The sequence below is a fragment of the Euphorbia lathyris genome, chromosome 6 (assembly GCF_963576675.1).
Source record: "Euphorbia lathyris chromosome 6, ddEupLath1.1, whole genome shotgun sequence".
Classification (NCBI taxonomy): domain Eukaryota; kingdom Viridiplantae; phylum Streptophyta; class Magnoliopsida; order Malpighiales; family Euphorbiaceae; genus Euphorbia; species Euphorbia lathyris.
In genome coordinates this window covers 27891680-27916374 of record NC_088915.1, presented here as the reverse complement: position 1 = coordinate 27916374, position 24695 = coordinate 27891680, and the positions used below count along the sequence as shown (strand labels likewise).

The following is a 24695-nucleotide window of genomic DNA, read 5'->3' as shown; positions in this document are numbered from 1 at the left end:
ATAATTTTCTGATATTTCTCTATATTGAATTGCCGGTATTTTTTTTTAAATAAAGGCAGGAAGTTGGTAAAGCAAGCGAAGTTCGGACATTCCAACTAGGTGAACCCCGAAACTAAACCGCAAAGTCGGATCCAATTTATTAAGAGAAAGAAAAATACAAGAAAACGAAAAAAAAGAGTTTACATTACAAAACGAAATTGTTCAACATGACTATGATTTCGGTAACAATTTTTTTAGTTTACCAATCAAAGAAAAATCACTCCACTACGTGGAATTAACAATATCTCACAAAAATTATTCGAGTAGGTTGTAATTCAAGAGAATATTTGTTCTTGTTTTCTAAACAATTCACAACCGGCAACTAAGTAAATAAGTGTAATTAAGAGAAACTGAAAGACATATTAAGGGAAGGGATAGTGCCAGTGAGGGTGTTTTTTAAATGGAAAAATTGAGATTAAAGTGAAGATCTGCAAATATTTGAGAGGCACGATGAGAAGAAGATATGATGGTTGGTAGAAAGAAATGGGAGTTTTAATACACAAGACAAGAGTTTTGGTATTTTAGTAATATTAAAAAATATATTTTAAGAATGTTGATTCTATTTTTTAAATAATTAGTGTGCTTTGATATTTTAGAATTTTTTTTTTTCTTTTTTTTTTTTGTGTTTGATTCAATTCCCCTAAAAGTTAAAACTAACCCATCATTCATCAATATATATAACTAACAGGATCTTTCATTGTAAAAAATAAAATACTAATATAAAATAACCCGATATTTTCATTATACCTCCTTGTCATAATCGAAATAATACTTCAAAGTATTTAATTGTGTCACTACATACGTTTTATCTTTAATAATAGTATCTCACAATGCAAGTCATAGTCTTTTGTAAGAACAATAATTTTTTTAATTATATGGTGATTAATGTTCGTTATTACCAATAAACGAACTAATACTATTAAAATGCTAATTACACTTTCATTCGTACTAATCCAAGTTGACCATATTAATTATATTGAACAGTGTTATATTGATTGATCCAATGCTTCTTATTTCTTAGTTTAGTTATACATATATAACCTGTGTAAAATTAATTACAAAAAGATTAGCCCTGATATATCCATAAAAATTACTTTAAGAGGGAAAAAAAGTACAAAATGTGATAAAAAAAAATTAAATAAAAAAAGGATGACTCCATAAACAGAAGGTCAGAAATCATAGTATGCTGATGCATAGTATTTCATATCCACAATGTTGCAGAAATTAGTAGATACATAGTTTTGCTGATGTACACTTAACATTAATTACAGTTTAACTGAGGAAAACCAGACATACAATATATTTTGAGATCTTAAGGAATGACATGTACCAAAATTCTTTGGGGATAAAGCAAATAATTCAAACTTGTATACACAACAAATTTAGATTAATTATGGATGATGATGATGATTACTGAGAATTTCTGTTGAATGGCCACAAAATTAAGCAGATTCTGCTCCAGAAACCTTTCTTCTTCTTTGCTGGTTGGGGTTTTTCATATTTCTTAGCAACAAATTCAGCCATGAACTCAACAACAGCCTGATCAACAAAAGATACTAGTGTCTCAAACTGGAAAATCAAACCAAAAATCAAATATAAAGTTAAAAACAAATAAAATTTTATTACCTGAGCACCTAATTTAGCTACTTGTCTTGGTGGAACTTCTAAAGGAGTCTCATCTGCTCGGAGAACTCGTAATTTCGACAGTAACCGGAAAGATTCAGGCAGTACTCTTATTTGATCATCACTTATATCCAACTCTTCAAGCATCTCAAGGTTTCCAATTGAACGCGGAAGTTCTCTCAAGTCGGCAAAGTTGTTCCCCACATTCAATTTCCTTAGACTAACAGCAAAACACAGGTTTTCGGGTATGAACTCAAGCTCGTTGAAGCTAACATCAAGTTCACTCAAATTGGAAAGGTTACCTATTGTTGTTGGCAACCCTCTAATTCTGTTATAATGAGTAGTGAGAATCTCCAAGTTTCCGAGTTTTCCTATTGCCTCTGGAAGAGCTCTAAGTTGATTGAAATCGAGTCTCAGTTCGGTAAGAGCCGAGCAGTTTCCAATTGTGTATGGAAGCTCATCTAGTTCATTTGTTCCTGCATCCAATACTTTCAAACTAGTCAACTCGCCTATAGTTTCTGGCAAATTAGTGAAGTTGTTGGAGCTTAGATCAAGAAGTACAAGGCTTCCCAACTTTCCGAAAGACAATGGCAGGGATTTCAACCTATTCGCGTGGAGATCTAGATCGGTCAGATTGATTAGATCCCCAAACGAGTCAGGAAGGTTAATGAGCTGATTGGAGTGGATATCAAGCTTTGTTAAGGCTTTCAGGGTAGTAATAACAGGTGGAATTGCCATAATTCGGTTTTCGGACAAGTATAACTCAGTAACAGAAGATAATTTCCCAATTGAGAGAGGCAGCCATTCAATTTGATCCATCAATTTGCCTTTAAGATCAAGAACTAAAGCTTGAGTTTTTGCTGAATTTTCTATCAGAGCTGCAACCTTCATTAGACTCAATTTCTCAGGTTGACCTTCACCTATTCAGACACCAAAATCACATCTAAATAAATTCTGATTACTCAAGAAACTACAAAAGTCTCCTATATGTATATCATAGATTAAACTAAAGATACCAAAATGATTAGGCATAAAATCTACCATATCAGACCCTGAAGAAACTTCAATCAAGAAATTAACAAAAACTGCAAATCAAAAGGTCATATAACATAATAAGAATCTCTAATTCAACAATTCAACAATCTTTTCTATAATTACATCAAGAAAGGGCAACAATTTTGGATTACTGACCTTTGCTTTCCCATTTTAACTTGATAAAACATTTGAAGAGTATTGCAATTTCTAAATTAACTACCAACAAAGATCTCATAATCTCCAATTGGAACAAAGATAAACATAAAGAATCCATTTTGTTACCTGAAATGAAAGCTCCCTTGGTGGAAGAACTCTTCCCCAAACCCATAAAACCTTGTTTTTCAAATTCTCCATCTTCCCTTTTACTGTTGAAACTCTGGTCAATAATGGCACTTCCTTTTCCAAAATCGACAACTGAGTCATCAAAAGGAACCAATTTATCCTTCTGGGTTTCTCCTGAAACCAAAATTGAGGCTTTTTGAATGAAGCCAGCAAAGATTTGAAACATGTTGTCAAATTCAACCAGGTGAAGAGCCTCTTTCCTCTGCTCATGGCTTCGAAACAAAACCATGTTTTTTCTTACCTGTTGAAGGATAGAGAAGAGCTCATCGGGGACATCTGGAGGACATATTTGGTTTGAGAATTCCTCAAGTTTTAACTGCTCTTCAGCGTTGACAGTTTCAATCACAATCTTGGCAGCTTCAACCTCTTCAATGGAGGGCCTTGGAGGCAACGATCGGTAAAGTCTCATAATTTCCTCGACTGTTTGAACAAAAGCAGGCGACGGGTCTTCATTGCTGGAGCTGGATTTTACAGCCATGGCTACGGAGGAAACACAAAGCTTAGCTGGGATTGTATTTCTATGGTCTCCCTATCTGTCTTTGTCACTTACTTATGGATTGCTCCTAAGGATTTGAATTTTCTTATTATTAATTATTACAAAATCATATTTCATTTTTTTTCCTATATAAGTTTTATTTTCTTAGCGTTTGTTCACAGTTTGGAAGTTAATACAGGCGAGAGTCAATAGAGTTAATGAAAAAGAAAGGGATGAAATAGAAAAGAAAGTTAAAAATTAACTTGTTCGGGAGTTTATAGGATGGAAATAAGTTAAATGTTTAACTTTGTTTGAGAGTTTAAATATGGAAGGGACGTAAAGTTAAATTTACGTGAAATTTTAAAAAACTTTACGTTACTCTCATTAACCCCTAATTTGGGGGTTAGAATTTGAAGGTTGGAGGAAGTAAACATTTAATCTCATTAACCTCCATTTACTCTCAAAAAAAAATCTCAAACAAATTTAACTTAATACTTAACCTTTCATTACTCTCATTTACTTCTATTAACCTCGGGCTTAATTGTGCATGTTTGAATTTATTGTAAATACAAATTGGATTTCTTATTTTCTTTTATAAAATGCTACTACTACTTTTCTAGAAGCATGAAACCAGATAGTGTATTCAATCTTTTTATGGTGCGAGTGCGAGAAAATTGTCAATCTTTTTGTGTTTCAAATAGTAAGAGATTTGAATGTAACTTTGTGTTGAATAAAAGTTAGACCACATTAAATGTATTTTTTGCATACTAAATTTATTATTTTTTAATATTATCATCTATTTTTCTAAATATTATACGTTCAAATATATAATTTTTTAGCCAAACACGTAATTAAACTTTTAAACAATATATTTTTTAAGTTAAACATTCGTCATTTTTTAACTTTAAAAGTTTTAAGAATTTAACTTATTTTTTCACATTAAATTCTTCAATTTTAATTTTCACACACATTGAACTTCTCACTAACAACTCTATTAGCTAGTCTTTAATGAAAAACTTAGTATATGTGAAAATTTAAAGATTGAGAGCTTAATTCTTAAAATATTAAAAATTCACGAGTTCAATTATATGTGTTTTGGCATTTGGAACTGAATGGTATGATAAACATTCTGGGAGGTTTGTCTTTTGTTCAACCACAAAAATGCTTTCCTTTCTACAAAGTCATAAATAAAAGCAAGGAGTTCAAGTGGACCGAAGCCAAAAGTCCTTCAACAAAATTAAGACCTTATTGTCATCACAACCTCTGATTAGCTGCCTGGAGAAAGGTGAAATCCTATAGTTATATATAGCAGCTATTGACGACCTGGTGTGTTCGGTCTTGGTAATAGAAGTTGAGGGGAAGCAACATCCGATATATTATACCAACTGGGTACTAAAGGATGCATAAACCAAGCACCCTAAGATTGAGAAGATGGTCTTAGCTATGCCTGATTGCGACACTAATTTCAAGCACACACTATTGTAGTCCAAACAACATTCCCCTTATGTAAAGTATTACTATGACCTGAGACATTTGGTAGACTAGTTGACTGGGAAGTCAAACCAGGTGGGTTCGACATCAGGTATGACCCTCACACGACCATTACAACTAAGTTTTATCTGAGTTCACATGAAAAATAGTTGAGGATCTAGATGCGGTGGGAGGATGGGAAATTTTATAGATGACGACTCTTCATTTGAATGGGCTGGTGTAGGCATCTGGATTCGAGGACTAGTTGGAATATGCATATCTTATGCTATAAAGTTTTCTTTCCCTACGAGAAACAATGTAGACGAATACGAAGTCATCATTAGAGGAATGCACATCCTTGAAGAAATTAGGGCAAAGAAAATTCAGATACTTAGTGATTCTAGGCTAATTGCAGGGGCGTATACAGGGGGGCCCAGGCCCCTCCAGCCGCCAGAAATACCATAGTCACGAGTAGTTTCGGCCCCCTAATATTAGTCTATATAGAAACTATGTAGTAATATTTCATTGGTTAAAACACTTGTTTCTTTTTAAAAGGTCCTAGGTTCAATTCTCCACAACCTCAATTTATTTTAGAAAATGTTTGTTTATTTAAATTTTATTTTTCAATAATTATAAAACTATGTTACCATTATTAAAAAAAATTACTTTATTTATTTTCATAACACTTTTGAACTCTCTTTTTTTATGAAAGATTAATAAATATATTAAGCCTGTAGGCTAATTTGATCATTACAAACTAAGCTCCATACATTCGTCGGGCAATCCTCCATCAAAACAATTTTGGAGTTGAAGTCCTTTGCCCAACTAGGAAGAGCGTGAGCTACTTTATTGCCTTCCCGATGAATAAATTGAAACTGACAAGATGAAAAAGCTGATCTAAGGGATAGAACATCAGCATATAAAAAAGCAAGAAGTGATTGTGGGATAGCTCCACTTTGCAATCAATTGATAACACTTTCCGCATCCGACTCAATACAACTGGATTTAGACAGCAATCTTGTGCAAATTGAACACATTCTAAAATACCGACCAACTCTGCTTCTTCCGCTGAATGACAGTCCGCAACTAGAAGACCAGCAGATGCAAGAATATAACCCTGCGCATCACGTGCAATAATACCCACACGAGTCCTTCCCGTTAGCGCATCCCAGGAAGCATCACAATTGATTTTATAAATTCCAATAGGTGGTGCAGCCCAACGAACACTCCCTCTATCAGTACCAAGCGGAACAGCTGATGTTTGATGGAAGAAAACCGGCAGACGATCAAGACAGGTAGTCCATTCAAGTTGCAATTCATCAACACTCTTCAATACCACCAAATTTGGTATATCCTCACCTGCATATAACCATCGATTCCGCTTATACCAACACCACCACAAAGCCATAATTCCATGTATTTGTTCCTGCATAGAAAAATTCCGCAGCATAAAAATAAAAACTTCCCACATATCAGTAGCGTAAATCTTGTCCAAACGGGCTGGTAACGCTATAATTTGCCATAATTCTTTAACACTTGGACATTTGAGAAGAGCATGATGAATATCCTCCAGCATTTGACCACATCGAGTACAAGTGATATCGACATTCAGACTCCGTTTCTGCAGATTTAATAAACTAGGGAGTTTATTTTTTAAGGTTTTCCATAGGAAGTGTTGAATCTTAGGTGGTATATTAAGTTTCCAAATAGCCTTCCAATGATCCGAACATGTTATTAAAGATGAAGCTCGACTTTCCAACTTATATCTCACCTCTTCGGCCAAATAGTAACATGAACGCACAGTAAACATACCTGTTTTATCCAAACCCCAGTATGTATCGTCCGAAGGTTTTCTAAAACTAAGTTTGATTTTCAAAATCTCTCGAGCCTCCTCTTCCCCAAAAACTTCACAAACCCGACTTCTTCTCCACGAACATCCATCAGAATCAATTAGTTCACTAACCATATTTGGTCTCGGGGTTACCAACGAAACCAATGGTTTTTTTCAATTAAGTCCAGGGATCCAATTTTCATTCCATATATGAATTCGATTACCATTACCAACTCTCCACATTAAACCTTCAGTAAATACTTTCCTTGCCTCACATATCCCTCGCCAGAAGAAGCTTGGGTTATTACCTAACATAGCCGTAAGAAAATTGCCGTTATTGTAATATTTGGCTTTAATCACCCGAGAGCATAGTGAATCGGGATCCTTATAGAGCTTCCAACATTGTTTAGCAAGCATAGCAATGTTGAAAGACCGAAGCCACCGAAATCCCAACCCACCCCTGAATTTGGATTTACACAATGCCTCCCATGCTAACCAATAAATAGGGCGTTTTTCCTCAGTACCTCCCCACCAGAATTTGCTAATAATATTTTGAATATCCCTGCAAAAATATTCCGGTAATAGAAAGCATGACATAATATAACCAAGGATTGACTGGAGAACCGCTTTTATAAGAGCCTCACGACCCCCAACCGACAAAAATTTTGACTCCCAGGATTTAACTTTTTTCATAATGCGTTCTTTAATAGATGCAAAAACTTTCTTTTTTGAGCCCCCAATTATTGTTGGCAACCCAAGATACTTAGGGAATTCACCAGTGACCTTAACATTCAGAAGTTGGGCAAGCATAACCTTATTTTCCATAGGAACAGCCGAACTGAAAAAAATTTCAGATTTCTCAAAATTAACAGTTTGACCTGAAACCTGTTCATATTTAGAAAGAAGTGTCTGAATGGTAGTAATATTCCCCGCCGTAGCTTTCCCAAAAATCATAGAATCATCTACAAAAAATAAATGTGAAATTATAGGCCCATGACTACTAACCTTAAATCCATGTAACGATTGGTTGACAACAGCTTTTCTGATATTAGCAGAGAAGGCTTCAGCACATAATAGGAATAAATAGGGGGATATCGGATCTCCTTGATGAATCCCTCTGTCAGGTTTAACAAAACCACTAGGTTGGCCATTTATCAGAAAGGACATAGTAACCGACGATACACACATCATAATAAGCTGCACAAAATGGGAAGGGAATTGCATCTTTATTAAAACATTCCTAAGAAACTCCCATTCAATTCGATCATAAGCCTTACTCATATCCAATTTCAGAGCAAAGAACCCAGACCGATCCTTCATTCTAGTTTTCATACTATGGAAAGCTTCAAATGCGATAATAGCATTATCAGTAATCTGACGACCAGGAACAAAAGCCGCCTGAGTATCATAAATCAAACAATGTAAAACACGTTTTAATCTGTTAGCAATCACCTTCGAGATAATTTTATAGAGAACATTGCATAACGCAATAGGTCGTAAATGTTGCACCATAGTTGGATTTTTTAATTTTGGAATGAGTGCAATGTAGGTGTGATTCAAATTTTGAGGCATAATTCCTGTTTTAAGACAATCCATCACAGTAGCTATAATATCATCACTTATAATGCTCTAGAAAGACTGGTAAAAGCATGCTGACATTCCATCCGGTCTAGGAGATTTTGATGGGTTCATCTGGTTTATTGCAGCCACAATCTCCTCCCTAGTGAAATCGGCTACCAATTCGGCTTGCTGATCAGAAGTTACAGAAGTGTCAATAGCAGACACAAACTCAGAGCAATCCTGCACCTCACCTGACGTAAAGAGATTGGAATAATACGAAGTGATCAGATCAGATAATTCATTCGCACCCTCCTTCCAATTCCCAGATCCATCATGGAGTTTTTTCAGAAAATTATTATGTCGATTTAGGCCCATCAATCCCTCAGTTACAAGTAGAATAGGACAATGATCAGAAGACACCCGCGCCAAGTTCCTGACTGCAGCAAACGGGAACGCAGTACTCCACTCGTCCGAGGCTAAAAATCTATCCAATCTCTCCCATATAGCTGCAGAACCAGAACGGCGATTGAACCAAGTATACTGTGGTCTAGAGCATCCCAAATCACTCAATTGACAATCCTCAATACAATCTTGAAATTTTTGCATCTCCGTATTATCCCTGAACCTCCCACCAATCTTCTCCGAACTCCATAATATTTCATTAAAATCACCAAAAATAATTATTGGGTAAGGGTCCATATGATAATATTCCTTTATGAGTTCCCATGTATATTTTTTGTTTTGAGATTCCGGCCATCCATAAATACCCAAACCCCTCCAAACAGTAGCCTCTTCATTCCTTACAATAAAATATACACTGTGAGCCGAATATCGTGTTATTTCAACTTTCAGATCCTTTCTCCAACCAAATATTAGTCCCCCACTCCTACCAATAGCATCAATTATAAAGAAATTATACTCCGGAAAACAAAAATAAAATCGATCACTTTTGAACTCATTTTTATTATGTCTTTTCCATTAAAAAAAATTAATTTCTTATTTTTGAGACTCAAACAACTTAATTTCTAAATTAAATTTTAAAATTTTAAAACTAAACATTAAAAAATGTAAAAATGTTATAATTTTTTTAAAAAACTAGTATTGAACTAATAAATAAAATTAAATATATCTCATTACGGTGTTAGACTTGTCCAAACTTCAAAATTTCAATATTTTGGACCTATTAGACACTCTCTAAATCCAAATTTCTAATTTTTTTAGGCCCCTTACGTTGAAACACCTTTCTACATGATTTTCATTTGACAAAATTATTTAAGTAATGATAAAAATATTCTAACACATTAAATTTAAATGCTTTGATTTATTACACTAATGTGTTTGTTCAATGTTGAGTTTAATTGTTTATAACACATTAAGATTAAAAAGCCCAAAGGCCCATAAAGTGGAAGTCAAGCCCAAATCAACACATCAAGACCATTCGGCCCAAGAGTTCAAAACGAAGCCGTATCAACTAAAACGATGACTCAGCAAGAGAAGGATCGAGAAGCCTTCGTGGCAAAAGCTTCAAGTAGAAGTTGCTGAGTTGGACGACAAAGCAGTCTGGACAGCGGAAGACAATGTTCAACTTCTAGACAAAGTATTTCTACTTTGGGAAAAGTTCAGAAGGCGCAGCTGTCTCGTGGACTTTTCCTTAAATGTCGAAACATTCTGCCGAAGACTGACGAAGACAGAAGATGCGTGAATCCTATTGGCCAACGACGCTGAGCATGCCCAGAGTGACAACGACAGGAAGCCGTTTCCCTCCAACGGTTATTTCGAAATTCGAAATGACCAGGTGCCTCAAGTGTCACTATATAAAGGCCATCCATTTGCTTCAATCGATGCAGATCTTCAACTAGTCGAAACACTGACCAAATTCATACTTGAAGTTTCTGTGAGAAAAGCAAAGCAAATACCTTACACCAATTCTTAATCTTTGTGTAAAAGTCTAGAGTGATTTCCAATCATCTAAAATGTCTTAGCAACCGTTGTTTAGGACAAACACTTTATCATTTCTAGAAGAATAGAAAGGAGAGGCTGAGTACTCGGTTATAGTACTCAGCGTAGACATAGGAGTGAGTAGAGGTATAGAGGAAGGTACTCTTGTTATACTCAGCTTCTATCTGTAAAAGGTTTCGTGCTCTACCTTTAAAGAGCTCAGTAGAGAATTCAAAAAGCTCGGAACGAGTTACGGGGACTGGACGTAGGCGGAGAGACCGAACCAGGATAAGTCTGCTGAGTAACATCTTTCTAACCCTTAAACTCCTTTAATATATATTGCTTGCTATAAAACTGACTAAGTAAAGAACTCACGCTGAGTTAAGTTTACTAAGAAGCTGAGTTCAGGAATAGACTCTAAGTGATATTTCCTGACTCAAGTAAAGAAGAAGACTTAGTCACGAGTTGACTAAGCTTGTGTCTTGAATCTACTTAGTGACGCTGTGTAAACCTTTTCATAAGAAAAGAAGTCAGCCTCAACGGACAATTTTTTTAAATAGTTCCTATCCCCCCCCTTGGAACTAACTTGTCACGTTATAAGGGACCAACAAGTGGTATCAGAGCTTCAAGCTCACTGTGCAAGGTTTAACTACCTTGAGCTGATCCCCACTATGGCTGAGAACAGCACTCGGTTTCTCCCAGGAAATCTGACAACTCAGATTTTGCCTGAGGGTCTGTCCATAACTCGGCCTCCTCTATTCTGTTGGTCCTGTGTGATTAGTTCAAGGGGGGGTTAGGAACTAATATAACTTTTTTCTTTTAATTAATATGTTGACTTAGTAATTTGTCGAGTTTGTCAACTCAGCTTTTGGTCAGCTTGGCCAGATATGTTATAAGACAGCTTTGGCCGGATATTGACTAAGGCTGTTGTTAGACAAGGTGCCGAACGGCCTCGCCCGGGCGGACCGGGGGGTGGACACCTCATGGCGACGTAAGCGGTGATTGGCGCCGAAAGCAACCAATCATGGAATCAAGCTGCTCGGCAGGACCGGAGCTCGGAGTATGGAAGAGTCGCCACCCACGAATGGGAAAATGAACACCGATCCCTTGTGGGAGACCGGTGAGGGTTCGAGAAACTTAGGTACGAGCCGAGAAGGCTAGCTCCTTTCTAGAGAAAGGCTACTAGGCACCCCGACATCGCCCGGTCATGAACCACCGGCCTCCTACTCAGCGTGTTAGGCGATAACGGACTAATCGCATATTTCTTTAAGTTTAAAATTCATTTGAAACCTTTTCTTTCTCGCTTTGAAAACCATTTTGAGCATGTCAGTGAAAGCCATTTTAGTAAAGAATCACCCATTTTGCATAATTTAAAATATATAGGAGAGAGGGGGGGATAGAAGAAAGAATTGATTTATTTACAATGTGATTTATGCCTTGAACTATACACCAACTCTAAGCTAATCTCATTCCCAAAACGAGTTTATTTACATGGTTCGTACCTTAATCGTCGTTGGAACGATTTAGGAGCGTTTCAAAACCCCATTAATTTACATGATGTTCACTCGAATCGCCGTTGGAACGACTCGAGCGTTTGAAAACGTTGAACAAAAAAAGTTTTAACCAAAAAAACGTGATTACTCATACAAGTCCATTTATTTTTGTACAAAACCATTTAATTGGGAAAACGATTCAAAACTCTATTATTTATAAGGAAAACGATTTTAATTACAAGGCTCGCTTAATCCGTCGTTGGAACAAATTAAGGTTTTAAAACGTGATATTTTGGAAACGGTTTAAAATGACAAAAAAAACCTTATTTACACTTTAGGAATATCTAGAAAAGCTTTAATTTAAACAAATAACTTGAAATCTCTTTTTGTCTTTTATTTTCCCTTTTTCACTCAATTATCCTTCATTTGAATATAATGACAACCATTAATAAATTAAATTCAAATTCACCCAACCCAAAACATTTGAAATATATACATATAGATGTCAAAAGGAAAAGAATGAATATATACATATATATACATTTTTAGCAAAAATGGTAATTATACCTATAGATTAAGAACGAGGTAAAGAGAAGATATATCTATTATGATTATTAATAGGTAAAAATAGTAATGAAAATAATACTAGATATAATACACTTTTATTTTAATAAAACAAATATAAAAAAAAGAATGAACAAGGTTCATAAATAAGAAAATAACATTTAACCCCAAAATAGTTTTTTACATAATAACTATATGGAAATTAACCCACCAAATGTACATCCCAATATCAATACCCAAAATAATATCTAATAACCCAAAAGCATTTATTAATTATCCCAAATGGACCAAGCAAATAATCCACAAAAATACTAATTAGATATAACTTAAATGAGCCTAAAGAAAACCTATATATATATATATATATATATATATATATATATATATATATATATATATATATATATATATATATATTTACAAAGTTAGAATAATATAAATAATACCCAAACACAAAATGAGTAAATATATAATAAATAATTATTAGTTGTATACCCCAAAATAATTTTAATAAAATAATTACATAATTATATATATATATATATATATATATATATATATATATATATATATATATATTTATATATAAGGGACCAAATATCCAAAAGTTAAGAAAATGGGTTTAAAAGAGCATTTTTTAAAATTCCAGCAGATTTACCGACGGAAAATCCGTCGGTAAACTGCAGTTACTGACAGAAACCGAAGAATTACAGAACAGCTCCTATATTTTCCAGATTTGAGGAAAATCCTTAGATCTACTCTATTTCATCATTTTAGCCCCCAAACTACCCCAAATCGGGTCATGGTTTGTAACGGAGGATTCTAAAACGACGTTTTCTTGAAAATAACGGTTCAAAATGTTTATAGAACAACGGATCTACGACGTTTGGATCCCGAACTACCCTTGAATCGGGTCACGGTTCGTATTGGGATCCAAACGAAGTTTTTATTTCAAAACCAAAACCAAATACTTGTTCAAATGCAAAACGAAAAATTAACTTAACAAATCTAAACAATAAAAGTGTAAAAAACAAGTAAATAACTAGATCTAAACAATAAAAATGCAATAAAGAATTAAATGGGTCTAGTTCCTCGGATTATTACCTCTTCAATCGGTAATGGGGATCCAAATCAAGTCGATTGATTGTGTTTTGAGTCGGTTTTTTGTGTTTTTGGGAGAATTCGGGTCTCATTGAATTTTTCCAGGGGTTCGGGTCCAATTTTCTTCTTCCCCTATGCCTTGGGCTCCATTCTATTTATAGGCAAATGGAGCCCCAAAAAGGTAATTTTCCTTTGCTTGGAGCCAAGATAGACTCTAAGCAAAGGTTGGCGGCTTACCCTTGCCTTGGAGCCAAGGGTAAGCTGCAAACATTTTAATTTGCTTTTAATTAATTTTTTTTTATTTATTTATAAAATAGTGAAATTTGCACTTAGCTTCGGCCAAGTGCAGCAAAAATGCACTTGGCTGAAGCTAAGTGCCATTGGGCTGGGCCTGAGCGGCCCAACCCCCGTCACGGGCCGTCCAACGGCCCGTGACGAAAATAGCGGCTCTCGACGGGACCGCATTTATATAAAAATAAATAACTAAATAAATAAAATACACTTAAAATAACCAAAACTAAAAAAATGATTTTTATCAAAAATATTTTTACCCAAAACCGATTTTATAAAATTAGCTTTTATAAAATTGGTCTTTTTACAAAACTCTCTTTTTATTTTTCGAGTTTTAAAACAAAACCCTTATTGACCCGAAATTTTATTAATAAGAAAATGACACGAAATACTCCGAACTCAGCGAGACGATTTAAGATTTCATTCGCGGAACCGATTCGCCCGTCGCTTGATTTAATTTCCGAATTCAATCAAGCCGGCCTCCACGGTTCCTTTGAACAACGTTTTTACTTAATATTTTTATTGACTCCTAGTTTACTTTAATCGACTGATTTGGATCCTTTTTTGTAATTTTTCTTCATCGGTTCTCCGACCCCGGTGTCTACAGTTGCCCCTACTTTCTATTTTTGGCAGTGACGTGTGTGCTTTTTCGAAAACCTCTTTTCGTGAATTCAACACATGCAATGCGAAATATATTAAAGTAAAAGACACCTATAGAGTGGGAGGAGAAATACCTGATCTCCATGTCGCAAGTTCCTATCTTGTCTTCAATCTTCACTTTGGCTGTCCTGTCCTTGCCTCTGAATCGGCTGCCGGCGAACGCTCCTTCTGGGGCCCCTAGTCTCTAAATCGACCACAGGTAAAATGGCTCTTTCTAGCAACCCTAGTCTAAATCGACCGCAGGTAAATGGCTTTTTCTAGCGACCCTAGTCTAAATCGACCGCAGGTAAATAGCTTTTTCTAGCGACCCTAGTCTAAATCGACCGCAGGTAAATGGCTTTTTCTAGCGACCCTAGTCTTTATCTCGACCGCAGGTAAAGTTGCTTTTTCTAGCGACCCTAGTCTTTATCTCGACCGCAGGTACTCTTTCGTTTTGAAATTAATCATTCAACCCTAATCTCCACATCGATCGCAGGCGTCCTTTCGTTTGCGTATCTCCACATCCATCGTTCGACCCTAATCTCTACATCGATCGCAGGCATTTTCATGTATTGCAGACCTCCAAATCGAACATCTGACCCTAATCTATACATCGATCGCAGGCGTCCTTTCGTTTGCATATCTCCAAATCCATCGTTCGACCCTAATCTCTACATCGATCGCAGGCGTTTCCTTGTATTGCAGATCTCCAAATCGAACATCTGACCCTAATCTATACATCGATCGCAGGCGTTTGCTTGTTTCGCATATCTCCAAATTAACCGTTCGACCTTAATCTCTACATCGATCGCAGGTGCTCTTCGTTGATGATAGCTGGGCTTTATCACTCGTCCGAGAGTTGGAATTGAGACCTCGTCCAAGAGGTTTTGACCGCAGTCGCTTTGATATTTGGGCTTTATCACTCGTCCGAGAGTTTGTGACTGCAGTCGCTTCATGCCGTAGACTGGAGTCCGTAGCGGGGCCTGTGCCCATTGATAATGTCGTAGACCGCAGTCCGTAGCGGGGCCTGTGCCCATTGATAATGCCATAGACCGCAGTCCGTAGCGGGGCCTGTGCTCATTGATAATGCCGTAGACCGCAGTCCGTAGCAGGGCCTGTGCCCATTGATGATGCCATAGACCGCAGTCCGTAGCGGGGCTTGTGCCCATTGATAATGCCGTAGACCGCAGTCCATAGCGGGGCCTATGCCCATAGATCGAATCCTAATTTGCCTATCGAAGCCTGCCTAGACCTGCACAAATTTCGTGGAGCTATCCAAGTATTCCTGCGCGCGGCTTGACTTAAGTCATGCCCATCATCTGGTGAGTATTGTATAACCTAGTGTAGTGATATGTATGCACATGATTATGAATGAATGTATATATATTTTCTCTTTTTTTTTCCTTCTCCTTTTTTACATTGCTTCCCTCCTATTTTTCTTTACAGGGAGGCCTCCATTCTATGGGTCGAAGATTACAGGAGGGCGTGGCGGCCGGGCGAGGAGAGTCACTACGGAATGATGACGCTCAGATCATACATCGTTATCGAGAGATGGAGGATGAGTGCTCCAGCTGGGAGGAGCGAGGCCGGGCAACTGAGGAGAGGAGCTGTGTGGATATAGAGGTCCAGCGAGCTACTGAGGAGAGTTTACGGATTGCGGTAAAGGGTCATCGGGTTGCCGAGGAGGCCTTAGCCGAGGAGTGGGCACCTTACTTCAGAGGCTTTGATTCGCTTGAGGGCTTTTGGGACTTTGGGGTTCCTCCTCCTTGATAGTCCCGTCGTTGTTTTGGTTTACGGCTTTATTAGTACTACCATGATGTATAGTGGGTATATGTGAAAAAGATGTTTGTGTAGGCTTTTTATTTGGTGGTGGGGGAAAAGAAATGTATAACTCATGACTTGTAATACCATGCATTCAGTCGATCATAATCATTTCAAACATTCTATTCGAATATATTCATGCCTTTATTTATTTACAAGCAACAGAAATACTTAGCCACTTACACATTATTTCCATAATTGCTCAAGATATAACTACTGTTACCAGGACCCGCCTTTTTTCGGTTTTCAGGTCCCAACGATTTTTCAACTCTCCTTTTATTATCCGAAATTTTCAAATGAGCGCCCTCTTGGGTTTTCACTCATTGGGATGTCCCTTATTGTTGCATAGATCGCCCTTTGCAGGTTTTCAACCTATCGGGAATTTTTATTTCTTTTTTCTTTTTTTTTTTACGAAAAGTATTTCTTAAGCCTATCCAGATTGGTAGGTTCGGAGAACTCAATACCGTCCATCGTGGTTAGTTTCACCGCCCCTTTGCTTAGGATCTTCTTCACGAGAAACGGTCCTTCCCAATTTGGCCTAAACTTGCCCCTAGGGTCGGTGCGCGTCATTCGGATCTATTTCAGCACCATGTCTCCTTCTTTGATAGGACTGACCTTAACCATTTCGTTGAAAGCCCGGGCCATCCTCCTTTGATATAGCTGTATGTGGTAAAGGGCCTCCATCCCCTTCTCGTCTACCAATGCCAGCTGTTCATAACGCTTCTTCACCCATTCCGCTTTAGGAATCTCTACTTCTACCGTGATCCTCAGCGATCGCTTCTCAACCTCAATAGGCAGGACCGCTTCTGCCCCATATACTAAGGAGAACGGCGTTGCCCCAGTTGACGCTCTAACCATCGTGCGATAAGCCCATAAAGCGATCGGAAGCTACTCGTGCCAATTCCGATGCGATGCTACTGTCTTTACGAGAATCCTCTTAAGGTTCTTATTGGCCGCTTATACTGCCCCGTTAGCTTGTGGGCGATATGGAGACGATCTATGATGCTCAATACTAGGGGTGCACATGGTCGGTTAACCAGTCCATTAACAAAAACCATTAACCAGTCCATTTAATTCGGTTAACCATATTTCGGTTAATATAAACTTCGGTCGGTTAACCTATATTTCGATCGGTTAACCATTAGTGACTTTTCATAGCAAATATCACTTTACATCTTTAATTATTCACTTTAAAATAAATATATAATTACTTAAATATTAAATAAAAATATGTAACTCCAAATTTAATTAACAAAATTACCAAAACAAATAAGTTTTAAATTATTTTGATATTTTTAACTTAAAAATTAAATATAAATATGTATATTTATAGACTGATAATTAAATTTCTACACATATTTATACTAGTTTTATGTGTATTAATACATAATCGGTTTATTTTTCGGTTTCGGTTAACCATCGGTTTTTAAAATAAAAACCATAAACTAGTCCATTGGTTACGGTTAACCTATTTTTCGGTTTGGTTTCGGTTTCGAAAATCGGTTTTTCGATTTTCCGGTTAGTTTTGTGCAGCCCTACTCAATACCGTACTCTTGGAAGAGACTTTTCACTTCCCCTTGAAACTGGATCCCATTATCCGTGATCATGTGGTGAGGCACCCTGAACCTGGTGATTAGATGCTTTTCAATAAACTTCCTCATCTGCTTTGATCCCAGCTTACTAAACGATTCTGCCTCTACCCACTTGGTGCGGTAATTAATGGCAACTGCGATGAACTTGTGTCCATTAGATGCATTAAGCCTTACCTCGCTGACGATATCGATGCCCCAAGCTGCAAACGGCCAAACGGATGCCGACATGTGTAGTTCCATAGCTGGAAGGTGGTTATAATCCCCGTTGATTTGACAACCATGGCATTTCTTCATATATTCGTTTCAATCTCTTTCCATGGTGAGCCAATAGAAGCATTGCCTTACGATTTTCTTTGCTAATACTGCTCCTCCCATATTGGCTCCACAAATTCCTGAGTGTACCGACTCCATTGCCTCACGGGCTTCTCCCTCGTCCAAGCATCTCAATTGTAATCCATCAGTGTGCCTTTTGTAAACCAAATCATTGTGGATGACGAACTGATGAGCTAACCTCCTGATCACAGCCTGATCCCTAAGTTCTGATTCTGCTGGATAAGTCCCGTTTTTCATGAAATTCACAATGTCGAAGTACCAAGGCTTCTCGTCTACTCCTAACAACATTACATCTTCATAGCACGGTTTGTGGGACCTTTTTAACACCAAAGGCTTTGAGGCAAGATTCCGTGGATTATCCCACACCGACACCAAGGTGGCCAAAGCATCCGCTGCTTGGTTCTGTGCTCAGGGAATGTGATAAAAGCGGCACTCGCTGAATCTCTGTGCCAACCCCTCCAGCTGGTCTAGGTATGGGCGCAACCTTTCTTCCCTTACTTCCCAGTTTCCTTGTGCTTGTTTGATAATCAGCTTTGAGTCGCCCCAGATTTCAACGTACAATGCTCCCAATGCTGCTAAAGACTCTAACCCGTAGACGCACGCTTCATACTCGGCCGTATTATTAGTGAGAGGGAACGATAACTTCTTTGCCATTGGGATCCTTTCTCCTTCTGGCGAAATAAGTAACATTCCTACCCTTGCTCCACTTAAATTAACTGCGAGTCTGCGACGTCGAAGAACATTTTCCACGGTATAACCTCTATGGCGCTCAAGTGCTCATCGGGGAAATCATAATTTATCTCCTCCTCTTCTGCGTTCAGAGGCTGATTGGCCAGAAATTCTACTACGGCTCTCCCCTTAATAACCTTCTTCGTCATATATTCGATGTCGAACTCTGATAATAACAACAACCATCGGGCCAGCTTCCCGGTTAAGGATGGAGTTCGGTACAGATACTTCACGGGATCCATCCGGGAAATAATGATCACTTTGTAAGACTGAAAATAGTGTCGCAGCTTCTTCGTTAGCCATACTACTGTCACGCACATCTTTTCGATCATATTATACTTAAGCTCGTATTCCAGGAACCTCTTACTCAGATAATACATTGCATGCTCTACACTAGTGTCCCCTTCCTGGGCCAACATTGCTCCAATGGATCGCTCCTCGATCGCTACATATAGGAGAAGTGGTTTTCTGAGTTTGGGTGGTCTCAAAACTAGTGGATTAGCCAAATAGGTCTGGACGCTTTCCAATGCTTGCTGGCACTCATCGTTCCAAACCGTGGGTTGATCTTTCCGTAACAGCTTAAATATTGGTTCGCAGATTATGGTGAGTCGTGCTATGAACCGACTGATATACTGAACCTGCCCCAGGAATCCTCTTACTTCTTTCTCATTTTTCGGTGCTGGCATTTCCTGTATGGCCTTCACTTTATCGGGATCCACTTCTATCCCCTTGTTACTGATCACATAGCCTAGGGTTTTCCCCGATGAAACACCAAAGAAGCATTTCTTCGGGTTCAACCTTAGCTTGAATTCCTCAATTTGGGCCAAAAATTTCTCATGTGTCACGAAATGCCTTTCTCTTGTATCTGACTTGACCATTATATCATCCACATAGGCCTCCATCTCTTTGTGTATCATATCGTGGAACAGTACCGTAGCCATTCATTGATAAGTTGCCCCGGCGTTTTTCAAACCAAACGGCCTAACTCTATAACAGTACGTCCCCCACTCAGTAGTGAACGAGGTTTCGCTTTATGCTTCTCCGCCATCTGAACCTGCATGTCCCCCATGAAACCATCCACATTAGTGTGCAGGACGCTGGATGCCGCACTGTCAATCAATACATCGATGTGAGGCAACGCGAATTCATCTTTGGGGCAAGCCTTGTTGAGATCTCTGTAATCGACGCACATTCTCACTTTACCGTCTTTCTTTGCGATTGGCACTACATTTGCCACCCAAGGAGGATAGTCAATTACTTCGATAAAGCTTGCCTCTAACTGATTCTTCACCTCCTCTCTGATCTTATCTGCCCATTCTGGCCTCATGCATCGGAGCTTTTGCTTTACGGGATTAGCATCGGGGTATGTTGGAATACGGTGAGCTACGATGGATTTATCAATTCCTGGCATGTCTTCGTACGTCCAAGCAAACACTATTTTGTATTTTTAATTATTCTCTCAAATTCTTTCCTCTCTTCAATAGTTAATTCTTGAGCAATTTGTATAAGTTTAGGATTTTCATCCGTGCCAAGATTTAAAGTTGACATTTCTATTGCATTGATTTCAAATGTAGGCATGTTATATGAATGAGAATGCATGGAATGATCAGAATCAACATTAAGCAAGTAAGCAAAATCAGAATTCATTTCATTGATAGTATTGGTGAGTACATCATCAGATTCAAACAAAGCGGTAATCTAGTTGTCGTCATCGAGGTTCTTTGGGTTCTTATGAAACTTGGAGGTTCTTAGTTCATCCACGGCTCCCACGGTTGCCTCAGTAGTAATGGCTTGCTCCTCAGCATTCAGGTCAAGCATCATGATCTCCTCTATGAATCAGTTTGCCTTTCCTTTGCCCCAGTCGGTAACATCATTGAAGATCTCGAAGCCTGGCATAATCTTTCCCTCAGCGACTCGGCCCGACTTCGTCATTACAGCAATTTCCATCTCATCATCGGAATTTTCCCAGACATTGATTGGAACTCTTTGATTGATACCTTCCTCGTCCAGGGAACTTCCCCAAATATCTACGACCATCAGATCCATCACGTGAGGGACGTTCGGATTTACGTAGGAAGGGTTCGATGATCCATACCGAGCCCAGCCTACAAGCTCGTCATAATCCTTCAAGAACACCCTGCTCAACCTCTTTGCCACAAGCGGGATAGCACCCTTTTGAATGCACATAAGTTGCTCTTGATCGCTCAGAGTGACCTGACATGAAGCATACTTGAACCTCCACCTTCTTGCGTAATCCACGAATGCTTCCTCGGGAAACTGCTTGATCATTTCTAAATCTTCCAACGACCCCATCCACAGAATGTATGTCTCATATTTCCGCACAAAGGCTTCCATGAGGGATCCCCAATCCCCTTTTGTCTTCCCTAAGAGCATTCGATGCCACATCAAAGCTTCCCCTGTGAGTGTCTTTGGGAAATGCTGAATCAACTTACTTCGATAGAGTCCTGCATCATACATATGAGCACGGAAATGGTTTATGTGATTAATGGGGTTCTTATTTCCCTTGTACTTAGCCATAGTTAATACCGCCTCAGGTGTCTCCTCCTCGGGTGACTCAGGAACTTCCTCTGGATGTCCCCATGCGGTGTATTTCTTGATGAACCTCTTAGTCATTTCAACCCAATTCACCTTAACATTCATCGAAAGAGATATATACCACACCAGTGACCCTCCTGCCAACGAGTTGCAAAACAAACTCGTAATTTCTTCCTCTTTGAAGCCGAGGGGACCCATAGCGGACAGATAAAAACGTAGGTGCTCCATTGGGTCCTTATCTTCACTATACTTGCTGACAGCTGGAAACACGCGTTTGATAGGCCCAATTTGCATCGCGCTATGTTTCACCACCTGTGCTTTGGTCTTTCTATACTTCATCAAAAACAAGCTTGCCATCAGCGACCAATCATGCTTAGTCGATTCAAGTAGCAACTGAAACCACCTCAAAGGTTCACCCACTAGCGATAGATAGAACCACGGAGCGACATCTTCTACCTCATATGGCTCTCTAAACATAGCACACACATACCCGAACAAATGGGCTTCGGGATCTTCTACCCCACTAAACAAACTCAACACGGGCCTGGCCCTCTGAGATGACACCTCTTCGGATTTTCCTTCATCATTTATCACTTCCTCTGTTATTCCCTCTTTTAAGACAGATACATGCAATCCATTTCCCACATTTAACTTGTCTTCGGAACTCAAAAGCTCTTCCTTAAATTCATAGAATGATTCCACCACAAAGCTCTCCTCCATCCCAGATCCGATTGCGCTCACCCCATGACTAGGCGATGGATTGCGCTTAGGGGGAGGGCTTGCTAATGATGGGTCGACTATTTTCTTTTTATCAATCAGATCCTGGATCTCATGCTTTAGCCTCTCACAATTTTCAATGGTGTGCCCGTAGTTACTATGGAACTCGCAATACCCCCTGGTTATCATCCGTGGTGTGGGTCCTGTCTTGTTCTTGGGAGTAAGGGCTTTCAGCAACTCCTTTTTCTGCAATCGCTCGAAAACTTTTGCATAGGTCAGATCAAATTGGGCGAACTGCCTTTTCCCGATAGCGTTAAGTTCAAGCACTTTCACTGCGGTAGGTTCTATATTAGCACTTGGCCCTCCGGTACTATACCCCAACTTCGTCCATTTAGTATAAGCTCTTTTCATCTCTCCATCCCCCCCAACTGTCAAAGCGTAGCCATACATCTGATTAAAATCGGTGAAAGGCATACACCGTAGCTCATTCCTAACATACGACAAAGTATTACCGATTACCACCCGGATCTGATCCTGCTCCGACGGCTTCTGTTTCATAATTGTCGCCTTAGCTCTCCACCTACTCACAAAGTCGGACAAAGACTCCCCAGCCTGCTGCTTGGTGCTCTCTAGCTCCCTCAAAGTAACCTCAAACATAGTGTTGAAGCTATATTGGGCGATGAATGACTTTGCTAACTCCTTCCAATCCCTCTTTGTCACCAGCGGCAACGCATGAAACCACACGAGGGCACCCCCCTCCAGATAAGCACTGAACAGCCCTAAGATCTGTTCCTCAGTCAGAATTGTGTGCTTCATTGCTGCCACATATTGGTTCATATGGGCGGTAGGATCCCCAGTTCCATCAAACTTCTTCATAACAGGAAGCCGGAACTTCAAAGGCAAAGCAGTTGCCGATGAATAGTTCTTCAGATTATAAAAGTCTTGACCTCCAGAGCTTACCCCACGTAGATCATGCACTTCGTGAGTGATGTGCTGCTTCCATTCCTCTTCCCTTTGCTTTCTCTTCCCCAAACTGCTTGTTACGCAATCCTGATAGTTATCTCCAAAATGGGGACCCGTGCTCACAATGTTCTCAGCTGGTTTACTGCTACTCCTGTCACTCTTAATTGCAAGCCCATCCAGCTGGACTAAAATTGTGGTTAACTGATCGTTGATGTTGTTTACCACTCTTTCTAACCCTGATATTCTCTCATCTGGCGTAGACATACTGACCGAAGACTGAGCTGATTTGGACAATGATGGTTCGGACGCCACAACTGCTGATTCGGAACTGACGATCTGTAACCGATCAAACTGCCTGACTAGCCGGCTACTCTTGCGGTACCAAGATTTCTTAATGGTGACGTCTGCGTAAGCAACCCTCATTTCAGTATGTATGCATGATTTATATGCATGAGTCGTGGTGTGTGCGTTTATTATTTTCGGATATATAAGATAAGACAAACAAACGTTAGTCTAAATACACGTATCACATCATCTCTCTTCCACCCTTATTCCTCCACACACTCGATGGTCCAAGCCTCTTTCTTAGGATTTTGGTTTGGGGCTCATATTGCGGTCCAGGGGACGCATGACGCCGTCGATTATTGCGGAAAAGTAAATCATCCATCAGACAATACAGTTCGTTTTGACATATCAACGTTCAGTGACTAAGATATCGACCAAATGGATTGTTCTTTCGAATAACTCGTCTTTTGTTATTTCGCGAGACGCATTCGTTCGGGTTTTGATTCCCTTTCGAGCGTATCTCGGATTTAGACGCGGTACGAGTTATTCTTCTAGTTCAATCGTTCGTTATTGACAATGACTTATTCCCTTTATTCGCGTGGGTTCGTGTCTCGATTTTTGGATTACAACGAGATCTTTTTGGATCTATCGAGAGACGTAACCACGTGTTTATTTAGTGATGTAAGCACTTTTTATTTTAAGGAACGGACTCATCGCGTAACGTGTTTGTTTTTAGCGTTAAGAATCCGTTTGCTCGTTTTGGCTACGTAAAAAGACGGCGAGTCTTATTTGAGCGCACGGTAATCCTTCGGCTATTAACAAGTTTTTATTCCTTCCAATCTACGGGATATATCGCCCTAGCGTGGTTATAGAAAATCAACTTTTCGTTGAATCGCATGCTTATTCGAAGCAGGGATATTATCGTTCTTTTTCAGTTAGGCACGAGTCAAGCAAACATGCAGATCGAGCCATACTTCTTGTAGTTTTGGTAACGTTCGAAATGATCGAGCCATTAATCAAACCCACAGTCTCGTCCATATGGCACAATTATACGGTTTTAGCTTAATTCGGCTTTACGATTTTAAACGGCGTATATAGCGGCTCGAGGCATGTATTTAACGGCATTGGTTCATTTTCTTTAACTACTCTCGGGATGGATATATATCGTAGATACGGAATGATTTTGGTCGTTTGTTTATTTTTGCTTTTCTTTTATTTTCTTAGCCACTTTTTGCGGATACGTCCAGTTCTCTTTAGAACAACGCAAGGCATAAATTAAGAGTTCATTTTTTTATTCG

At 38.7% G+C, this 24695-nt stretch overlaps 1 protein-coding gene across 1 annotated transcript; it reads right to left on the bottom strand.

Annotated features, from left to right (window-relative positions):
* Nucleotides 1-1203: 1203 nt before the first annotated feature.
* LOC136233573 (plant intracellular Ras-group-related LRR protein 5-like) lies at nucleotides 1204-3584 on the bottom strand. Its single transcript, XM_066023280.1, has 3 exons — nucleotides 2980-3584; nucleotides 1666-2582; nucleotides 1204-1578 (listed from the first exon to the last, which is right to left on the bottom strand). Exons 1-3 carry the CDS (start codon nucleotides 3515-3517, stop codon nucleotides 1450-1452), a joined length of 1584 nt encoding a protein of 527 aa, XP_065879352.1. The 5' UTR covers nucleotides 3518-3584; the 3' UTR covers nucleotides 1204-1449.
* Between the last annotated feature and the right edge of the window lie 21111 nt (nucleotides 3585-24695).

Excerpts from the sequence above, each read along its gene's own strand:
- LOC136233573 (XM_066023280.1), bottom strand. The coding sequence starts at position 3,517 with ATGGCTGTAAAATCCAGCTCCAGCAATGAAGACCCGTCGCCTGCTTTT. Across the intron at positions 2,583-2,979 it reads CAAGGGAGCTTTCATTTCAG|GTGAAGGTCAACCTGAGAAA; the intron begins GTAACAAAATGG and ends GTGTCTGAATAG. Across the intron at positions 1,579-1,665 it reads TAGCTAAATTAGGTGCTCAG|GCTGTTGTTGAGTTCATGGC; the intron begins GTAATAAAATTT and ends TTTGTTGATCAG.